The 20463-nt window shown below is 38.6% G+C and overlaps 1 protein-coding gene across 3 annotated transcripts in view; it reads right to left on the bottom strand.

Moving 5' to 3' along the window:
• Nucleotides 1-20463, bottom strand: part of DOCK11 (dedicator of cytokinesis 11) — a 237142-nt gene that overhangs the window by 88636 nt on the left and 128043 nt on the right. For 2 of the 3 annotated variants that reach the window (XM_053579537.1, XM_053579535.1), the window contains exons 28-32: nucleotides 8919-9065; nucleotides 3997-4080; nucleotides 3006-3117; nucleotides 2488-2526; nucleotides 385-563 (exon numbers count right to left, since the gene is read on the bottom strand). In XM_053579537.1, the coding sequence (XP_053435512.1) occupies nucleotides 385-563; nucleotides 2488-2526; nucleotides 3006-3117; nucleotides 3997-4080; nucleotides 8919-9065 (561 nt within the window). The remainder of the gene's footprint in view (nucleotides 1-384; nucleotides 564-2487; nucleotides 2527-3005; nucleotides 3118-3996; nucleotides 4081-8918; nucleotides 9066-20463) is intronic. The other variant, XM_053579536.1, reaches the window with a different exon arrangement.

Here is a 20463-nt window from a genome sequence, read left to right as displayed (position 1 = left end):
CTCAACAGAGTGAGACCTTGTCTCAAAAAATAGCCGGGCGTTGTGGCGGGTGCCTGTAGTCTCAGCTACTCAGGAGGCTGAGGCAGGAGAATCACTTGAGCCCAAGAATTTGTGGTTGCTGTTAGCTGCGACGCCACAGCACTCTACCCAAGAGTGACAAAATGAGACTCTGTCTCAAAAGAAAAAAAAAAAAAGTTTTTAAAAGTTAACTGAATAGTATTTTTTAAAACGTAATGATTTGAAACAGAAACAAATCTTATTTGTAAAAATAAGTTTTCATCAATCTTCATTATGTTCTTTACTGCAAACTTCATCTTGAATAAAAAAAAAACAACTTAGTAGGAATTTACTAATGTGATACTGATGATGGTATGGAATCCTTACCTTGTGCTGGTATCTAGTGTCAAATGCATGTTTTATCAAAAGATTCTTTATGACAGAGATCGCTGTATATCTGATCTCATAATTGTCCTGAAGAGCAATGGAAGTTTCCCTCAGAAGTAAACCAACCAAGAAGTGATGCTTGCAATACTCATCTGATAAACTGTATTCAAGATTTGAATCTGCGGTACAATGAAATTTAAAAGTCATTTATAAAACTGTTTGAAATATACTTTATACAACAATACAATAATATACTGTATTATTTAATAATATGTGATCTCGCTAGTAAACTATAATTTTTATTGTTAATGAATCTGAGAAATTCTTTTATCATCTAGAATAAGCATGCAAAATTTTACAAGACAGGAACGTTCATACTTAGTGCTAGATAATAGCTTTAATGATAATTTCAGTTAGCAAGAAAGTCCCTAGAGTCTTTTCTTTTATTTCTCCTAGATTCTTTTAAACTCTTAGAAATCTAGGCTAGAACCTAGAATAAAATAATTCTATATTTGACGATATGTTAACATATTTCTTTATATCTGAAGAAATTTGGTTGCAACTACAAATTTGAATAATTCTGTACAACAATGCCTGATTTACTCATCCATTTATACTTGTAAAGTGAGGAAAGAAAGAGAAACTAGACAACTGCACCATTCTAACAGTACTGAGTATTGACTGTTCTAGTAAACATCACATATCGGCCTGAATACACACATGGGATACAAGAACGATAAGAAAAACAGTCTCATCTCATTCAAATTCATCATCACTCAAATACAAATTGTTCATTTCATAAAACCATCACTTCAAATTATGTCTTTCACTTCCTTTTACATCCTTAGTCTATTCTAAATCTCAGATGCTAAGATTCCAGTTGGGGCTTGCCTTATAGCTACTCATAGGGGATTGTGATCAATAATTTTTTTATCTTAGAGATGGAGGTCCTGCTATAAAATCATAGCGTGCTACAACACTGAACTCCTGTCTTTAAGCAATCTTTTTTTTTTTTTTTTGCAGTTTTTGGCCGGGGGTAGTTTTGAACCTGCCACCTCCGGCATATGGGGCCAGTGCCCTACCCCTTTAAGCCACAAGTGCCGCCCCCTTAAGCAATCTTTTTACCTCAGCCTCCCAAGTAGGTGGGATTATAGGAACCCTCCACTGCACTTGACCAAGTTTAATCATTTCTATAGTAGATTTCTACTATATTTATTTCCTCTCCCCTGCTATTTAATTTAGTTAGGCCATGAAGCCAAAGGTCATGTTTTCTGTTTCTTTTTCTGGCCTCTTCAGCACTTAATATATTATATTCAGTGAGGACTTAATGAATGCTGTGAGTAGTCAATCTAATCCTGACTTCTGATGATCTCTCTGCCCTTTCTTTTCTCTGACTCCCTCACAGCTATCAGCAAATACCGGGGGAAATAATGTAAGCTATACATGCTCAGAATCTAATAAGAAGGTGGTTAAATAGGGGTGCTATGGTTTTATAATATTTTTTCTCCATTTTCACTGGCTGTAATTCCATTACACAAACCACTGCTCAGCTGGTATTTCTAGGTGATTTTCTTCCTTCTTCCTCATGCTCTTTTGTGAATCCCCATCATTTTCTATGCACAATGGCCAGAACAGACTAACCAAGGTGGCCTTATCTGGGTAGATTTTGTGAATGATAATGAATTCTTTACTTCAGTGATTTGAATAAATCCAATCAGGTGGTTTCATCCACACCCTCAAAACTGTGGCTGAGGAGTCACTAAACAGCATCAGAAAAAAGGAGGCAAATGGGGGGGTGGGTGTGACACACTTAAAAAACAGATACCTTGCAGCCCCCATGCCCTGCTTCCCTGCTGACTTGAAGCAAGAACTTGGGTTTTGAGGGCACACGTTTTAAAGTTGATTCCTCTAGCAACATTCAAGCTTATTTGAAAAGTCAACAAATATACTGCCTCCTAGATTTTCTGGGCCCATTAACTAAAGCCTCATCTTGGCTAGGGAAGATTTGAAAAGCAATAAAGCCCCTGTCCATCTTAGCCATTCATCAAATCAATTGTTTTTAAAAACAGCAAACTTCTTTAGAGTGAACCGAGTTAAACCTACCTACTGGAGTCAAACGGTCCACCGCAAATGAAAAAAAATCTAATTAATATATGGAAAGAAAAGGGACAAATAAAAAACATAGTAACATAAGAATAGTGCTACACGACAAAGCATTCAATAAAACTAGCAATGGAGATAACTCAAGATAATTCATAAAGTACATACATGTTACTAATTTACTCTGCCTTTACATTTCTTGCTTTGATGCTTTGAGCAGATATACATTCATATTGTTTTAATTTAGTCTCATATTATACTCCAAGCACTACTACTCAGAGCAAATTTTACTAGTATATGAAAAAAAGCAATCCATGTAACACACATAATTTCTTCATACTATGAATACTACCTCTGGTACTAGGAAAGAAATGCAAAATACCATTAATGGACCATTCTTTAGATATTAACAATTCTGAGGTTACCTTCAAGCTGACTGGTTGGTTTAACATTAGACTACACTAGCACTAGCAAACAAAAGGGAAAAAACATTCCACACTATGGAAAACGCAAATACATACCTTGAACCCGCTGCAGTTTAGGTTTTGCAAATGCCATTGGCAAGTTGAGAGGAATGTAATGTTCGTGATTGCAAATTGTTTGCAGGAATTCAAACTTGTATTCTGCCAGAACCTAAATGGAAGTCAGTCAAATTTAGCAGGTGTTTACTATTTTAATAATTTAAAACAGAGCATTAACTTTCACAGCAGAAGTGGTTGGTATTCTAAGCATACCTTGAGATGGGACCTGCGCAGGAAAGAATTAACACAGCAGGGCCAAGACTGCTATCCTTAAAAAAGCCTGCTTGTTGCTGGTATCCCAGAAATTGGAATTCTGAAATATTCCCTACACGATAAGGTTGTGTCTTCTGTGCCAGCCTGCTTTACACTATTTGTACAATGTGATTAACTACTTTGCTTCCTTTTCTGAGTGCCTGGAATCTTGACTAGCTTCTAATACATGACCAGTCCCCAAAACTCTAAACTCCATGTCTCAAACAGGCTTCCCTGACCAGAAACATTGCATATATCAGCGGTTCTCAACCTGTGGGTCGCAACCCACAGGAACTGTTTTAAAGGGCCGCGGCATTAGGAAGGTTGAGAACCACTGGCATAAATGTAAGTATGCTTTTACTGCTGGCGGGAGGGTATGTTCTATGTTACCCTTCACAGCAGGGAGAGTGCTCAGAAAGCCTGCATGAGGATTGCTACTAACTTTATTTGATATCTTTTTCTTCCTCATTTAGCTGAGTACTCTTACCATCACTCAAATGAATCTTAGCTGTCAGTACAACCATATGTTGAGTCATTGAGTCCTTCTAGTGAATCATGAACACAGAGGTAGTTTTAGAGATCCCCAAACACAGTCCACTGCTTTGGCGTATGGCTATACTACACTCAAAGTACCCAAATGAGAACAGCAGTTCCAAATCCTCCAGAGGAGAACAAATGTCATCTTTGGTCTCATGCTCAAAGGTCTGACATCTACTACAATCATGTCTGTATGACTTACCTTAGGATCTTTTGGGCTGAATCCAGATATATAATCATTTATCAAATTGAAAACAAATCCTCTATCCATTAGTGTCAAACAGCGCTGTAGAAACCAAAATAAAATGAACAGTTGTGTAATTCTAAAAGTCTACAGTCTAATAAACATGTACCTTTTTTTTTTTGCAGTTTTTGGCCGGGGCTGGGTTTGAACCCGCCACCTCCAGCATATGGGGCTGGCACCCTACTCCTTTGAGCCACAGGCGCCGCCCAACATGTACTTTTTTTTTTTTTATGAGACAGAGTTTCACTGTGTCGCCTTCAGTAGAGTGCAGTAACGGCACAGCTCACAGCAACCAAGCGATTCTCTTGCCTCAGCCTCCCAAGTAGCTGGGACTATAGGTGCCCACCACAACACCCGGCTATATATTTTTTATTTTTTTGCAGTTGTCGTTGTTCAGCTGGCCCACGCCAGGTTCAAACCCACCAATTTCACTATATGTGACTGGCACCGTAAACACTGTGCTAAGGGCGCTGAGCCTAAATTTTTTTTTAATTTTAAATTTGTTCCACACTGAGGGGATGACACTTTCATTTTTATAAATAACAGAATAATAGCTTTCAGAGCTTCAGGTGACCTTAAAGAAAAAGATAAAAGGTAAGTGGTTTCTCACTGGAACTGAGACTCAAGGGGCTCATGTGTACAATTTTCTTTTTTTCGAGACAGACTGTTACTCTGTTGCCCTGAGTAGAGGGCTGTGGGATCACAGCTCACAGCAACCTCAAACTCTTGGACTTGAACAGTCCTTTTGCCTTAGCCTCCCAAGTAGCTGGGACTACAGGCGCTGGCTACTGATGCCTGGCTAGTTTTTGTTTTGTTTTCTATTTTTAGTAGAGACAGGGTCTCACTCTTGCTCAGGCTGGTCTCAAAATTGTGAGCTCTAGCAAACTGCCTGCCTCAGCCTCCCAGAGTGCTAGGATTTCAGGCGTGAGCCACGGTGCCCAGCCACAACTGTACGATTTTCAAAAACAAGATATACACACACACACATATGCATATATCTAAATATATACATATGTACACATATACACATACATATATATGTTTGTGTATACATATATACCCTGTTTTCCCGAAAATAAGACACTGTCTTATTTTAAGGTGTGCCCCCAAAGATGCGCTAGGTCTTATTTTCAGGGGACGTCTTATCTTTCCTGTAAGTAGGTCTTATTTTCGGAGGATGTCTTATTTTTGGGGAAGCAGGGTGTATATATGTGTGTGTGTGTGTGTGTGTGTGTGTGTGTGTGTGTGTGTGTGTAATCTAATCAGCCAAACTGTCTCATTTTGGTCAACTCTCAAAGCACAAAGGGAGACACAGGGTGGTCAATTAGGCTCAATGTGGGGCTCGCCTATGTAAATGATTCAGACCAAAAGGAAAGGTTGTCTGTGTCCTGTAAAGCCTTGGCCTATGGAAACATTCCCTAATAGTTGCTCACATTTGCCTGCTGCTGTTCTCCTGTACAAGGCTCTCACTCCATTACAACTGAACAACTGCAGTTAACCTCTGTAGTTTTTATGCCTCCCATCTCTTCATCCATCTAACTGCTTCCACATTAACCGCTAAATCTGTATCACTTTCCTGCCAAAAGCTTTCTTTCTAGTGGCCCCTAATACAATTCCAAACTCCTTATATTTGGCATTCAAGGACACTCAGAATCTTGTCAAAACTTACATTTCCAGCTTTATTTCCCAATAGACCTCACTGACTTATTATCCTCTCAAGATGCATTGAGTGCGTATCTCCACCTCTGAGTTTTTGCTCATGCCAGGCCTAGCAATTCTATCACTACTTCTTTCTGATCCTGCCCATTCTTCACAGTTCTCATGAAATCCCATCTTCCTCAGCCACCTTAGTCTGTGGGTCCCTTTAAATACTTCATTCTAAATTAACTTGTATTTTACTTTTATTTTCCTGTGTTCTCACCTAGATTGGACAATAAGAACTATCTCTCTTTCTTTATATCCTTCATAGGGCCTACAACAGTGGTTCTTAACCTTCCTAATGCCGTGATCCTTTAACACAATGCCTCATGTTGTGGTGACCCCCAATCATAAAATTCATGAAGTAGCAACAAAAATAATATTATGGTTGGGGGTCACCACAACATGAAGAACTGTACTAAAGGGTCACGGCATTAGAAAGGTTGAGAACCACTGGCCTAGAATATTTCTGTGTAATACAAAGAACTCAATGATTGATTAATCAGCTGCATGCATCTCACAACTCATCCTTTCCATTTCCTCTGTCCCTGTCCAGGGTCAGCCCCTCATTACGTCTCCCTTGGACTACTGATCTAAGCTTATGCTCGCATCTTCATTCATTCATCTAGAAAACATATGAAGGATATACTATGAGAAAATATATGACATTCTAGAGAAATAAAAAGTTAAGTGTGAATCCTAGTAAATGTGGAATGTAAAGGTCTTAGCAAAATAACTAAGAAAATGCTACAAAAGCTATGTTAACTAATGTGATGAAAATGTGTCAAACGATCTATGAACCAAGTGTATGGTGCCCAAGATCATACTAATGTACACAGCTATGGTTTAATAAAAATAAATAAATAAAAAAAAGAAAACAGAAAAAAAAGTTGAATATGGTATGTTCCACACGTCTGTGTAATGGTGAAGACAAAAAAGTAAATATACTTTAGCCTCCATAATCAAACTACCTCCATAGTTGACCACTTTCTAAGTTGACCTAATCTTCATAGATCGGACATGCACCACATGTACGTATCAATACAAGAGGCCTAGTGCCTTATGTGGACCACCTCTGTATATTGGAGGGGTGCCAGTTTGTTATAGTCCCTTAGGTGGTCAACTTACAGAGGTTCTACTGTAATCAAAATACAGCACAGTAACAGGTACCACAGAAATGTGCAAAGGATGGGCAAATAACACTGCAAGGGAAGGTTAGGAAAGAGCTGAGCCTAAAAGATGAGTGGACTCTGCTAGATAGACAATTGGTTGCCTTGATTCTGTTCCCTTCTTTGCTTCATCTGTTATACCATAAAATTATCTTCCAAGATACCTTTGGAGTTTCTCGGTTGCATATGAATCAAAATCCAAATTCCTTAACCCGACATTCAAGGTCTTCTGTCATCTGGCACCAGGTGGCTTTTTCTGCTCTTTTCCCACACATCCTAAATTTATGACACAGTAACTTTTTCACTTGTCTCTAAACAATTCCTGAATATACATATATGTCACCTGTGCTCAGGGACCCTCTACCTGCAAAAGCCTCAGCTCCTGTCTTGGGAAACTCGGAACTATGCTTCTTGTCTCTGTTTGGTCATAATCCGTCCCTTCTCATTTTTCTACAGAATTTTATTTATATTTTTGGTATTACAGTTATCACCTTTATCTCAGATATATCTTAGAGCATGATTATAAGAAACAGCCTCTCACAGCTTGGAATCCCTACATAGGAGACAAACAAATGTTTGTTGACTTGAATTAAGTCAACACTGCTAGTAAACCAAAAATATACTGTTCCTTTTAGATAGTAAACATCAAGTTTAAACTTTACAGAAGAAGTTAAGATTCTATATTTCAGATAATCTCATTCTTAGTTTATTTTAGATATATAGATGTTTGCTTTTTAATATATAATAAGTCTTGTGTAATCATGTTAAAATTTTGTTTTAGTTCTGGCAAAGAGAAGTCTTATGTCAGAAATTCATGCTCTGGAGATCTAAAATCTAATTGTGAATTTTTTTTTTATTGTTGGGGATTCATTGAGGGTACAAAGAACAAGGTTACATTGATTGCATTTGTTAGGTAAAGTCCCTCTAATTGTGAATTTTTAAGGAAAAAAAAAAAACAACAAGGGTATGACAGACACTACAACTGGTTGGATGGATTATTGCCTAAAATGTTTTTCATTATAAGGTTGCTACACAAGAAACTAGGAGGAGAGGGGAATGGAAAGAGGTAAAAACCAAGTACACTGCCAACCCTTGCCTGTCTCAAATACTGTTATTACATACTTTACTAGCACGGCCCCTTCCTCACTGACAATAACAAGGCCTAACGACAAATGTGCAGGCTTTCACAAATACACAGATTTCTGGTGTCTCCCAAACAAATTACCTCACTGACCTACACCAACAATGTTCATTTCAGTGGTTCTCAACCTTCCTAATGCCGCAATGTATTTTCATTGTTAAAAAGGGATTGTGGGCGGTGCCTGTGGCTCACGGAGTAGGGCACTGGCCCCATATACCGGGGGTGGTGGGTTCAAGCCCAGCCCCAGCCAAAACTGGAAAAAAAAAAAAAAAAAAAAAAAAAGGGATCGTAACCCATAGGTTGAGAACCGCTGATTTACATGGATCTGTGCTTACATCACCAAACTGGTTGCTTTAGTTCAAAAGGTGCAAACCCAAAAGGCAATGGAACTCAGAGAAGCAACTTAAATACATGAAGAGGGTCAGGGGTACAATAAGTAGTGGTAGGGACCATGGCAACCTAGAAAGTATGTGCCCCTCTAAAAGCATTCGAATTAAAATATGTTTAAAAACGTTGTGTACTGGGCAGTGCCTGTGGCTCAAAGGAGTAGGGTGCCGGCCCCATATGCCAGAGGTGGAGGGTTCAAACCCGGCCCTGGCCAAAAACTGCAAAAAACAAAAACAAAACATTGTGTGCAATAAGCAAAACCTGTCTGCTGGCTAATCTATTCACGTGGGTCCTCTGGTTTAATTACTTAGCCATTTAAGTGGGGAGCCCTCCCCCCCAATTTGGCTAAATAGATCCATCAGTGCAGTCAAAAGAGTTAAGTCCCACATCCCTGTAAAGATATAGCTGAAACTCTAGAACATGGCTTTCGAGACCCTGTCAGTGAAGAAGAGTTCCTTACCGTGTTCCAGCTGCCTTTAACTCACCTTCAGGAAGCTAGCCAAACTATAATTTACGTTTCTGGACTCCTCTGGAATCTCTGCATAGCGAATAGTCACGTGGGGAATAATTGCAAGAAGCAGTGAATGTAAGACATGGTGATATGCCTCAGGAAATCGCTGGCCTCGGGGAAGCTTAAATTAAAAAGGCATAGAAAAAAATGTCAGAGTTCTAAGAGGTCTAAATCTATTGCCATTTTTAACCTTCAAACACATCTATATATAAATATGTTTTAAAACTATAATTTTTCTCCCAACTTAAAATTGACATCACTGGTTCAAGTATACTTTCATTATAGGAACCACCCAGACCAGGATTGGGAAACCTGCAGCCTTAAGGCCACATCCACATGGCCTCCTAGGTCCTTAAGCAAGGCCTTCTGACTGAACGAAATTTCTACAGAATACTTTTATTTTTATTAACACACTTTTGTTCATATTTCAGTTTTATTTTTAAAATGAACATATTTAAAATACCAAATAATAAAATAATTTTCCTTTTTTGGCTGGGTCCTTTACTGGTTTTAGAATCAAGGTGATGTTTGCTTCATAGAACATGTTAGGGAACATTCCTTCCTTCTCGACGTTTTGGAATAAGTTCTGCAGTGTAGGTACAAACTCATATTTGAAGATGTGATAGAATTCTGATGTGAAGCCATCTGGTTCCAGGCTTTTTTTTTGTTGGAAGCTTTTCATTGTTTCTGTAATCTCAGTGCTTGATATTGGTCTGTTCAAGAGACCTATTTCTTCCTGGTTAAGTCTAGAAAGATGGTATGATTCAAGGTATTGTCCATTTCTTTCACACTGTTAAATTTCTGGGCATAAAGCTTTTAGGAGTAGTGAGAAATAATTTCTTGTATCTCCGTGACATCAGTTGTTATTTCCCCCTTTTCCTTTCTGATTGAGATTATTAAAGATTTTGCTTTTCTATTTCTGGTAAATCTGGCCAATGGTTTATTGATTTTATTTTTATTTATTTATTTATTTGCAGTTTTTGGCCAGGTTTGAACCCACCACCTTCACTATATGGGGCCGGCACCCTACTCCTTTGAGCCACAGGGGCTGCCATATCGATTTTATTTATCTTTTCAAAGAACCAAATTTTGGTTTCATTAATTTTCTGAATGATTCTTTCATTTATTTCTGATTTCATTTTAGTTACTTCTTTTCCTCTGCTAGGTTTGGGATTGAACTGCACGTCCTATTCCATTCTTTAAGATGATTCATTAAGTTATTGATGTGCTTTCTTTCTGTTTTTCAGATGTAGGCATCTAATACAATACATTTCCCTCTTGGACTGCTTTTGCAGTGTCCTACAGATTTTGGTAGCTTGTATCTTCATTGTCGTTATGCTCAAGGAAGTTAATGATTTCCTTTTTTATCTCTTTCTTGACCCACTGTCATTCATCATAAGTTTGTTTAACTTCTATGCCTTTGTGTGGGGATGAAAACTTTTGTTGGAGTTGAGCTTCACTTTTATTGCCTTGTGGTGGTCTTTGTTGCTAATACTTTTATGATTGGGGGTCACCACAACATGAGGAACTGTATTGAAGGGTCGCGGCATTAGGAAGGTTGAGAACCACTGGTTTAGAGGATCTGTCCAGCTCTGTAAAAGGAATGTTAAAGTCAGGAGGTGCCTGTGGCTCAAAGGAGTAGGGCGCTGGCCCCATATGCCAGAAGTGGCGGGCTCAAACCCAGCCCTGTCCAAAAACTGCAAATAAAAAACAAAGAAAGAAATGTTAAAGTCCTCTGCTATTATGGTGTTATGGGATAACATATTGCTCAGGCTAATTAAGACCTGTCTCAAGAATGTGGGAGCATTTAAGTTTGGTGTATAAATATTTAGAATTGAAATGTTTTCTTGTTGTATTGTTCCCTAGACCAATATGAAATGTCCATCTTTGCCTTTTTTGACATTAGTTGCTTTAAATCCACTTGTATCTGCAAATAAGATTGCAACCCCTCTTTTCTTATGATTTCCATTTTCCTGAAAAATTGCCTTCCATCCCTTACCCCTAGAAAGGATCCAACCAAAAAGGAGTACTGCAGACCAATTTTGCTAATGAATATTGATGCAAAAATACTCAACAAAATCTTATCTAATAGATTGCAGCTACTCATTAAAAAAATTATACATCACCATCAAGCAGGCATCATCCAAGGATGCAAGATTGGTTTAACATACACAAATCCATAAACGTAATACAACATTATCAACAGACGCAAGAACAAAGACAATGGATCCTCTCAATAGATACAGAAAAAGCATTTGACAAAATTCAGCATCCTTTTCTAAGAAGAACACTTAAGAAAATAGGCATACATGGCATACTTCTTATGCTGCTTGAAGCCATCTATGACAAATCCACAGCTAACATCATACTGAATGGTGTAAAACTGAAAGCTTTTCCACTTAGAATTGAAACCAGGCAAGGATGTCCACTACTGCCACTATTTTTCAACATAGTTCTGGAAGTTCTAGCCAATGCCATCAGGCAAGAGAAGTATATAATGGGCATCTACATGGGGAAAGAGGAGGTCAAACTCTTGCTCTTTGCTGATGATACTTAGAAAACCCCAGAGACTCAATCATAAAACTCCTGGAAACCATCAGGAAATACAGTAATGTCTCCAGGTATAAAATCAATGTCCACAAATCAGTAGCCTTGTTATATGCCAATAATAGCCAAGTTGAGAAGCAAACAAGGACACAATTCCCTTCACAGTAGCTTCAGAGAAAATGAAATACTTAGGAATATACCTAAAAAAAAAAAAAAAAAGGTAAAAGATCTTTTCAATGAGAATTATGAAATCCCAAGAAAAGAAATTGCAGAAGATGCTAACACATGTTAGAACATACCATGCTGTTGACTGGGAAGAAATCAACATTGTCAAAATGTCTATTCTGGTTTGACACCTGTAGCTCAGCGGCTAGGGCGCCAGCCACATACACCAGAGCTGGCAGGTTTGAATCCAGCCTGGGCCTGCCAAACAATGACAACCACAACCAAAAAAAAAAAAAAAAAATAGCCAGGTATTGTGGCAGGTGCCTGTAGTCCCAGCTACTTGGGAAGCTGAGGTAAGAGAATCACTTAAGTGCATCAGTTTGAGTTTGCTGTGAGCTGTGATGCCACAGCACTCTACCGAGGGTGAGAAAGTGAAACTGTCTCAAAAAAAAAAAAAAAGTCTATTATATCCAAAGCAATCTGGAGATTCAATACAATCCCTATTAAAATACCAAAATCATATTTGAAAGAGCTGGAAAAAATAGTACTTTGTTTAATATGGAACCAGAAAAAAACCCCATATAGCTAAGGCTATTCTTAGAAATAAAAACAAAGTCGGAGGCATCACCCTACCAGACTGCAGGCTATATTACAAGTCCACAGTAATCAAAGCAGCATGGTATTGGCACAAAAATACAGACATAGACATATGAACAGAACAGAAAACCAAGAGTTGAAACCAGTCTCTATTTGCTACCTGATCTTTGATAAACCAAAAAAAAGCACAGACTGGGAAAAAGAATCCCTGTTCAACAAATGGTGCTCGCAGAACTGGATAACCACATGCAAAACACTGAAACTCGGCCCACACTTTCCACACCTTAAAAAAATTGACTCAAGGCTCAGTGCCTGTGGCTCAAGCAGCTAAGGCGCCAGCCACATACACCTGAGCTGGCGGGTTCGAATCCAGCCTGGGCCCGCCAAACAACAATGACCGCTGCAACCAAAAAAAAAAAAAAATAGCCGGGCGTTGTGGCAGGTGCCTGTAGTCCCAGCTACTTGGGAGGCAGAGGCAGGAGAATCACTTGAGCGCAGGAATTGGAGGTTGCTGTGAGCTGTGATGCCATGGCACTCTACCCAGGGTGACAGCCTGAGGCTCTGTCTCAAAAAAAAAAAAAATTGACTCAAGATGGATAAGAGACTTAAAACTAAGACACAAAACTATAAAAATCTTAGAAGAAAGTGTGGGGAAACTCTTGATGATGTTGAACTGGAAAAAGATTTTATGACAAAGATTTCAGCGGCCATCTCAACAACAACCAAAATTAACAAATGGGACTTAATTAAGCTGAAAAGCTTCTGCACAGCCAAGAACACATCAAGTAAAGCAAAAAAAAAAAACAACCTTCAGAATGGGAAAAGATATTTTCAGGGTATCAATCTGACAAAGAGTTGATAACTAGAATCTACAAAGAAAAATTAATCAACAGAAAAAAAGAGTAAACAATCCCATCTACCTCTGGGCAAGAGTTATGAACAGAACTTTCTATGACAAAGACTCACAAATAAATGGCTAACAAACATTTGAAAAAATGCTCATTGTCCCTGATCATCAGAGAAATACGAATCAAAACCATCCTGAGATATCACCTAACCCAGTGAGAATACCACACATTATAAAGTCTCAAAGCTGCAGATGCTGGCGTGGATGAGAAGGGAACACTTTTACACTGCTGGTGGGACTGAAAAATAATACAACCATTTTGGAAGGAAGTATGTAGAATCCTCAAAGAACTCAAATTAGACATCCCATTTGATCCAGCAATCCCATTACTAGGCAGGCATCTACCCAGAAGAAAAAGAATTATTTTATCATAAGGACATTTTCACTAGACTGTTTATTGCAGCTCAATTTATAATTACCAAAACGTGGAAATAACCTAAATGCTCACCAACCCAGGAATGGAATACTATTCAGCCATTTAAAAAGATGGAGACTTTACACCTTTTGTATTAACCTTGATTGAGGTTGAATACATTCTTCATAGTAAAGCATTACAAGAATGGAGAAGCAAGAATCCAATGTACTCAAGTCTAACATGAAGGCAGTAAATGATCTAATACAAGGGGTGGGGTAGGGTAATGAGGGATCGGGGAAAGGGAAAGAGGGGAGGTGGATGAAGGGGGTCATGGTGTATAGCACACCTCTTGGGGTTGGGACCCACTTACAAGAGGGACTTTACCTAACAACCGCAATCAGTGTAATCTAATTCTTTGTACCCTCAATGAATCCAAAACAATAAAAAAAAGAGAAAAAAATAAAATAATTTTCAACAAAATAATCCTCCCAAGCTGGGCGTGGTAGCTCACGCCTATAATCCTAACACTCTGGGTGGCAGAGGAGGCTGAATAACTTGAGCTCATGCATTCAAGACCAGCCTGAGCAAGAGCAAGATTCCGTCTCTACTAAAAATTGAAAAACTAGTCAAACGTTATGGCAGATGCCTGTAGTCCCAGCTACTTGGGAGGCTAACGCAAAAGGACCACTTTAGTCCAAGAAACTGAGGTTGCTATGAGCTATGATGATGCCATGGCATTCTACCCAGGGCCAGGGTGACGGAGTGAGACATTGTCTAAAAAAAAAATCCTCTCTGACTAACTGGCACAATTAGAATATTAGTAAGCCATAGGAAACTGATGACTATTATGCTCATACAGTTATAACCTCCCACACCTCGCTGGCACCATACCAGGCTGGTTGACAAAGAATCTGTAGGGGTCAAGTACGCCAGTCTGCTATAAGCTTTTGACAATGGTGTACTGTGTTTCTGTTTGAAGTGGAATTTGAGAATAGTTGCCCAGCTCAATGGGTATTTTTTAAAATTCTGTTTGCTTAACGGCCTATCATGTCAAAGAAGACCAACAGAATGCTGAAGGAAGAAAACATTTTTTAAAAAGGATTGGGAATTGGAATATTGTTTCTGCTGAAGACAAGATGATTTTCTTGACTTGTGATACTTCAGTATCACCATTAAGGAAATTCAATGCTCATCAGCATAATAACACTGATAAGGACCATACTTATAAGGAGTACAGGTTGTATTATAGAAATTAAAAGATGAAAAACAAAAGCAATAAGACCTGCAAATAATGCCACTCAGGCAATTCATAAAGTAGCTTACATGATGGTAAATAAAGGGAAGCAACTGAGTTATGTAGAAATTATAAAAGAATGTACTGCCAAAGTTGTATGATGCTTAGAACCTGATAATATTTCAAAGTACAAACAACTGCCTCTTTAAAGGAGAACCATAACTGACTGGCAGTGTGAATTAGTCTCTAACTTAATAGAACGACTTCATGTAATACTTCAAAAGGAAAGCATATATTTAAATAATATTATGTTTTAGATGAACCAACTGATACCACAGACTCAATGCAAGTTTTATACTTCATTGAGGTCATAACAAAAGATTTCCTTTGCTGCGAAGAGTTATTCACTTCGGACACACTTGCAAACATAACACAGGAAATAGATATTTCTTTTTTATTATTATTGTTGGGGATTCATAGAGGGCATAAGAAACCAGGTTACACTGATTGCATTTGTCAGGTAAAGTCCCTCTTACAATTGTGTCTTGCCCTAAAAGGTGTGTCACACACCAAGACCCCACCCCCTCCTTCATTTCCTCTCTCTGCTCTTCCTTTCCCCTACCCCTTCCTCCTTCTTTCTCTTTCTGCTCTCCCCTTCCACTACTTGCACCATATCATTCTCATTAATTGTCCTCATAGCCAAATTGAGTACATAGGATTCATGCTTCTCCATACTTGCGATGCTTTACTAAGAATATGTTTCACTTCCATCCAGGTTAATACAAAGGATGTAAAGTCTCCATTTTATAATGGCTGAATAGTATTCCATGGTATACATATACCACAGGTTGTTAATCCATTCCTGGGTTGGTGGGCATTTAGGCTGTTTCCACATTTTGGCGATTGTAAACTGAGCTGCAATAAACTGTCTAGTGCAAGTGTCTTATGATAAAAGGATTTTTTTCCTTCTGGGTAGATGCCCAGTAATGGGATGGCAGGATCAAATGGGAGGTCTAGCTTGAATTCTTTGAGGGTTCTCCATAATTCCTTCCAAAAAGGTTGTATTAGTTTGCAGTCCCACCAGCAGTGTAGAAGTGTTCCCTTCTCTCAACATCCACGCCAGCACCTGCAGTTTTGAGATTTTGTGATGTGGGCCATTCTCGCTGGGATTAGATGGTATTTCAGGGTGCTTTTGGTTTGTTATTTCTCAAATTATGGACGATGAGCATTTTTCATGTTTGTTAGCCATTTGTCTTTCTTCTTTAGAGAAGGTTCTATTCATGTCTCTTGCCCATTAATATATGGGATTGTTGGCTTTTTTCATGGCGATTAATTTGAGTTCTCTAGAGGTCCCAGTCATCAAGCTTTTGTCCGATTCAAAATATGCAAATATCCTTTCCCATTGTGTAGGTTGTCTCTTTGCTTTGGTTGTTTTCTCCTTAGCTGTACAGAAGCTTTTCAGTTTAATTAAGTCCCATTTGTTTATTTTTGTTGTTGTTGTAACTGCCATGGAAGTCTTCATGTCGTCTTTCCCCAGGCTGATATCTCCAGTGTTTTTCCTATGCTTTCTTTGAGGATTTTTATTGTTTCATGCCTTAAATTTAAGTCCTTTATTGATCTTACATCAATTTTTGTGAGTAAAGAAAGGTGTGGGTCTAGTTTCAGTCTTTTACATGTGGATATCCAGTTCTCCCAACACTATTTATTGAATAGGGGGGGTCTTTCCCCCTGTGTATATTCTTGTTTGGTTTACTGAAGATTAGGTGGTTGTAAAATATTGGTTTGATTTCCTGGTTTTCTACTCGATTTCAAATGTCTATGTCTCCATTTTTGTACCAGCACTATGCTGTCTTGACCATTATGGCTTTGTAATACAGCCTAAAATCTGGAATGGTGATGCCCCCAGCTTTGTTTTTATTACTAAGAACTGCCTTATCTTTACGGGGCTTTTTCTGGTTCCATACAAAGTGCAGAATCATTTTTTCCAAGTCTTAAAAGTACGATGTCGGTATTTTAATAGGGATAGCATTGAATTGATAGATTGCTTTGGGAAGTATAGACATTTTAACAATGTTGATTCTTCCCAGCCATGAACATGGTATGGTCTTCCATTTGTTAATATCCTGTGCTATTTCCTTTCTTAAGATTTCATAATTTTCTTTATAGAGGTCGTTCACCTCATTTGTTAGGCATATTCCTAGGTATTTCATTTTCTTTGACGCTATAGTGAAGGGAGATGTGTCCTTAATGAGCTTCTCATCTTGGCTGTTATTGCCCTATACAATGGCTACTGACTTGTGGACATTGATTTTATATCCTGAGATGTTACTGTATTTTTTGATGACTTCTAAGAGTGTTGTGGTTGAGTCTTTTGGGTTCTCCAAGTATAAGATCATATTGTCAGCAAAGAGGGAGAGTTTGACCTCCTCTGCTCCACTGGGATATCCTTTATTTCCTTATCCTGTTTAATTGTATTGGCTAGAACTTCCAACACTATGTTGAACAGTAATGGTGACAGAGGACAACCTTGTCTGGTTCCAGTTTTAAGAGGAAAAGCTTTCAGTTTTACTCCATTCAGTAAAATATTAGCTGTGAGTTTGTCATAGATAGCTCCGATCAGTCTCAGAAATGTGCCACATATGCCTATACTCTTCAGTGTTCTAATTAGAAAAGGATGCTGGGTTTTATCGAATGCTTTGTCTGCATCTATTGAGTGGATCATATGGTCTATGTTTTTGCTTCTATTGATACAGTGAATAACGTTTATGGATTTGCATATGTTAAACCAGCCTTACATCCCTGGGATGAAACCTACTTGATCATGATGCATGACTTTTTTGATGATAAACTGTAATCTATTGGCTAGGATTTTGTTGAGAAGCGATAAATTTTCCTCTCAGAACAGCTTTTGCAGTATCGCACAGGTTTTGGTAGCTTGTATCTTCATTGTTGTTATGTTCAAGGAAGTTAATGATTTCCTCTTTCATTTCTTCCTGCACCCAACTGTCATTCAACAGAAGGTTGTTTTTTTTTTTTTTTTCTTTTTTTTGTAGAGACAGAGTCTCACTGTACCACCCTCAGGTAGAGTGCCGTGGCGTCACACGGCTCACAGCAACCTCTAACTCTTGGGCTTACGTGATTCTGTTGCCTCAGCCTCCCAAGCAGCTGGGACTACAGGCGCCTGCCACAATGCCCGGCTATTTTTTGTTGCAGTTTGGCCGGGGCTGGGTTTGAACCCGCCACCCTCGGCATATGGGGCCAGCGCCCTACTCACTGAGCCACAGGTGCCGCCAGAAGGTTGTTTAATTACCGTGACTCTGTGTGGTGTTGAATGCTTTTGTTGGAGTTGAGTTCCACCTTTAGTGCCTTGTGGTCTGAAAAGATACAAGGTAAAGTTTTAATTCTTTTGATTCTGTTGAGGTTTGTTTTGTGTCCTAAGATATGATCAATTTTGGAGACTGTTCCATGGGGTGATGAGAATAATGTATATTCTTTATCTTTGGGATGGAGTGTTCTATATGCGCCTATCAAGCACAGTTGTTCTAGGGTCTCATTTAAGTCCCTTATATCTTTGTTTAATTTTTGTTTAGAGGATCTGTCTAGCTCTGTATGAAAAGTGTTAAAGTCCCCTGTTGTTATGGTGTCATAGGATATCATATTGCTCAGACTGAGTACGGTCTGTTTCAAGAATCTGGGAGCATTTAAGTTGGGTGCATAAATATTTAGAATTGAAACGTCTTCTTGTTGTATTTTTACCTTGACCAATATAAAGTGACCATCTTTGTCTTTTTTGACTTTAGTTGCTTTATATCCACATGTATCTGAAAATAAAATTGCAACTCCTCTTTTCTTCTGAATTCCGTTTGCCTGAAAAATTGTCTTCCAACCCTTCACTCAGAGTTTTGATTTGTCTTTTGAAGCTAGGTTTGTTTCCTGCAGACAGCAAATGGATGGCTTGTGTTTTTTAATCCAGTCAGCCAATCTATGCTTCTTCAGTGGGGAATCAAGCCATTATCATTTATTGAGATAATTGATAAGTGTGGTAGTATTCTATTCATCTTATTTTGTGAGAATCCATTGCTTTGTTTTATCTTTTGCATCAGTGTGGAAGCTAGGTTCTGCCCTTTAATTTCTCAGTTCTTACTTTGCTATTGGTCCATTGTGATGGTCAGTGTGTAGAACAGGTTGAAGTATTTCCTGTAGAGCTGGTCTTGTTGTGGCGCATTTTCTCAATGTTTGTATATCAGTAAATGATTTGATTTCTCTGTCAATTTTAAAGCTTAGCTTAGCAGGATGTAGAATTCTGGACTGGAAATTGTCCTGTTTAAGTAGATTAAAAGTAGATAACCATTGTCTTCTTGTTTGAAAAGTTTCATTAGAGAAGTCTGCAGTCACCCTGATGGATTTGCCCCTGTAGGTCAACTAGCACTTACTCCTGGCAGCTTGAAGAATCATTTCTTTTGTCTTGATTTTGGGTAGGTTCATCTCAATGTGTCTTGGAGAAGCTCTGTTAGAGTTGAGGAGATCTGGGATCTGATATCCCTCTGAAAAGAGTGTGTCAGAATCTTTGGTGATATTTGGGAAATTTTTGTTTATAATATTCTCTAGTATGGCTTCCATTCCCCAGGGGCATTCTTCTTCCCTTCTGGGACACCTATAACTCATATGTTTGAATGCTTCCTAAAGTCCCATAATTCTGTCAGTGAACGTTCTGCTTTCTCACTCTTCTTTTCTGCCTCTATCTGAGTTATCTCAAGAGCTTTGTCTTCTACCTCTGAGATTCTTTCTTCTGCATGGTCTATTCTGTTATTGATACTTTCTATTGCATCTTTAAGTTCCCTAAGTAACTGCTTCAGTTCCTTTAGCTCTGCTATATCCTTTCTATATTCTTCATATCATTTAACTCTTAATTGATTCTGTTTTTTGATTTCTTTTTTGTTGTTGTTGTTGCAGTTTGGCCGGGGCCAGGTTTGAACCCGCCACCCTCGGTATATGGGGCCGGCGCCCTGCTCACTGAGCCACAGGAACCGCCCTGTTTTTGGATTTCTTTTTGTATATTTTCCACTTTATCAGCAGTTTCCTTTATTGTTTCCATCATTTCCTTCATTGCTTTCATCATCTGCCTTCTAAATTCCCTTTCTGTCATTTGTAACATTTCTTTATAGGTGGAATCCTCTGCAGTAGCTACCTTATGGTCCCTTGGGGGGGGGGCCAGGACTGTTTTTTCATGTTGCCATGATTTTTCTACTGATTCTTCCTCATGAGTGTTTTGTTTCACCTGTTTCCTTGCTCTAATTTTCCTTTCACTTCCTCTTGTTCTTTATGTTACCATCCCTCTGGACTAGGATTTCAATGGGTCCTTTTGGTATAGGCCCAGAAGAACGAGAAGATTGAAGAGCAAGAAGGGAAAAAAGAAAAAAATAAGAAAAGAAATAAGAGAAAGGAGAGGGGGTGAATAAAAGGGAATACTGACAAAAAGAATAGAGGCACAGAAAGAGGGAGACAGGAGCAATATAGGTGTACAGTAGAGTGTTTTGACCCAACCTTAAAAGCCACCAACTTCTGGGGGTGCCAGGTTGGGTGGTACCCTTGAGGTCAGCAGCTCCTTGCCAGCCTGTTCGGACATAGTACCCCACCTCCACCAAGTAGAAGGGAAAGACAAAAATGCTATAAAGCAAAACAAAACAAGCAAACAGAAAACTTTACAGGGCTTG

This window comes from Nycticebus coucang, chromosome X (genome assembly GCF_027406575.1).
Source record: "Nycticebus coucang isolate mNycCou1 chromosome X, mNycCou1.pri, whole genome shotgun sequence".
Classification (NCBI taxonomy): Eukaryota; Metazoa; Chordata; class Mammalia; order Primates; family Lorisidae; genus Nycticebus; species Nycticebus coucang.
This window is presented reverse-complemented; position numbering and strand designations above follow the sequence as displayed.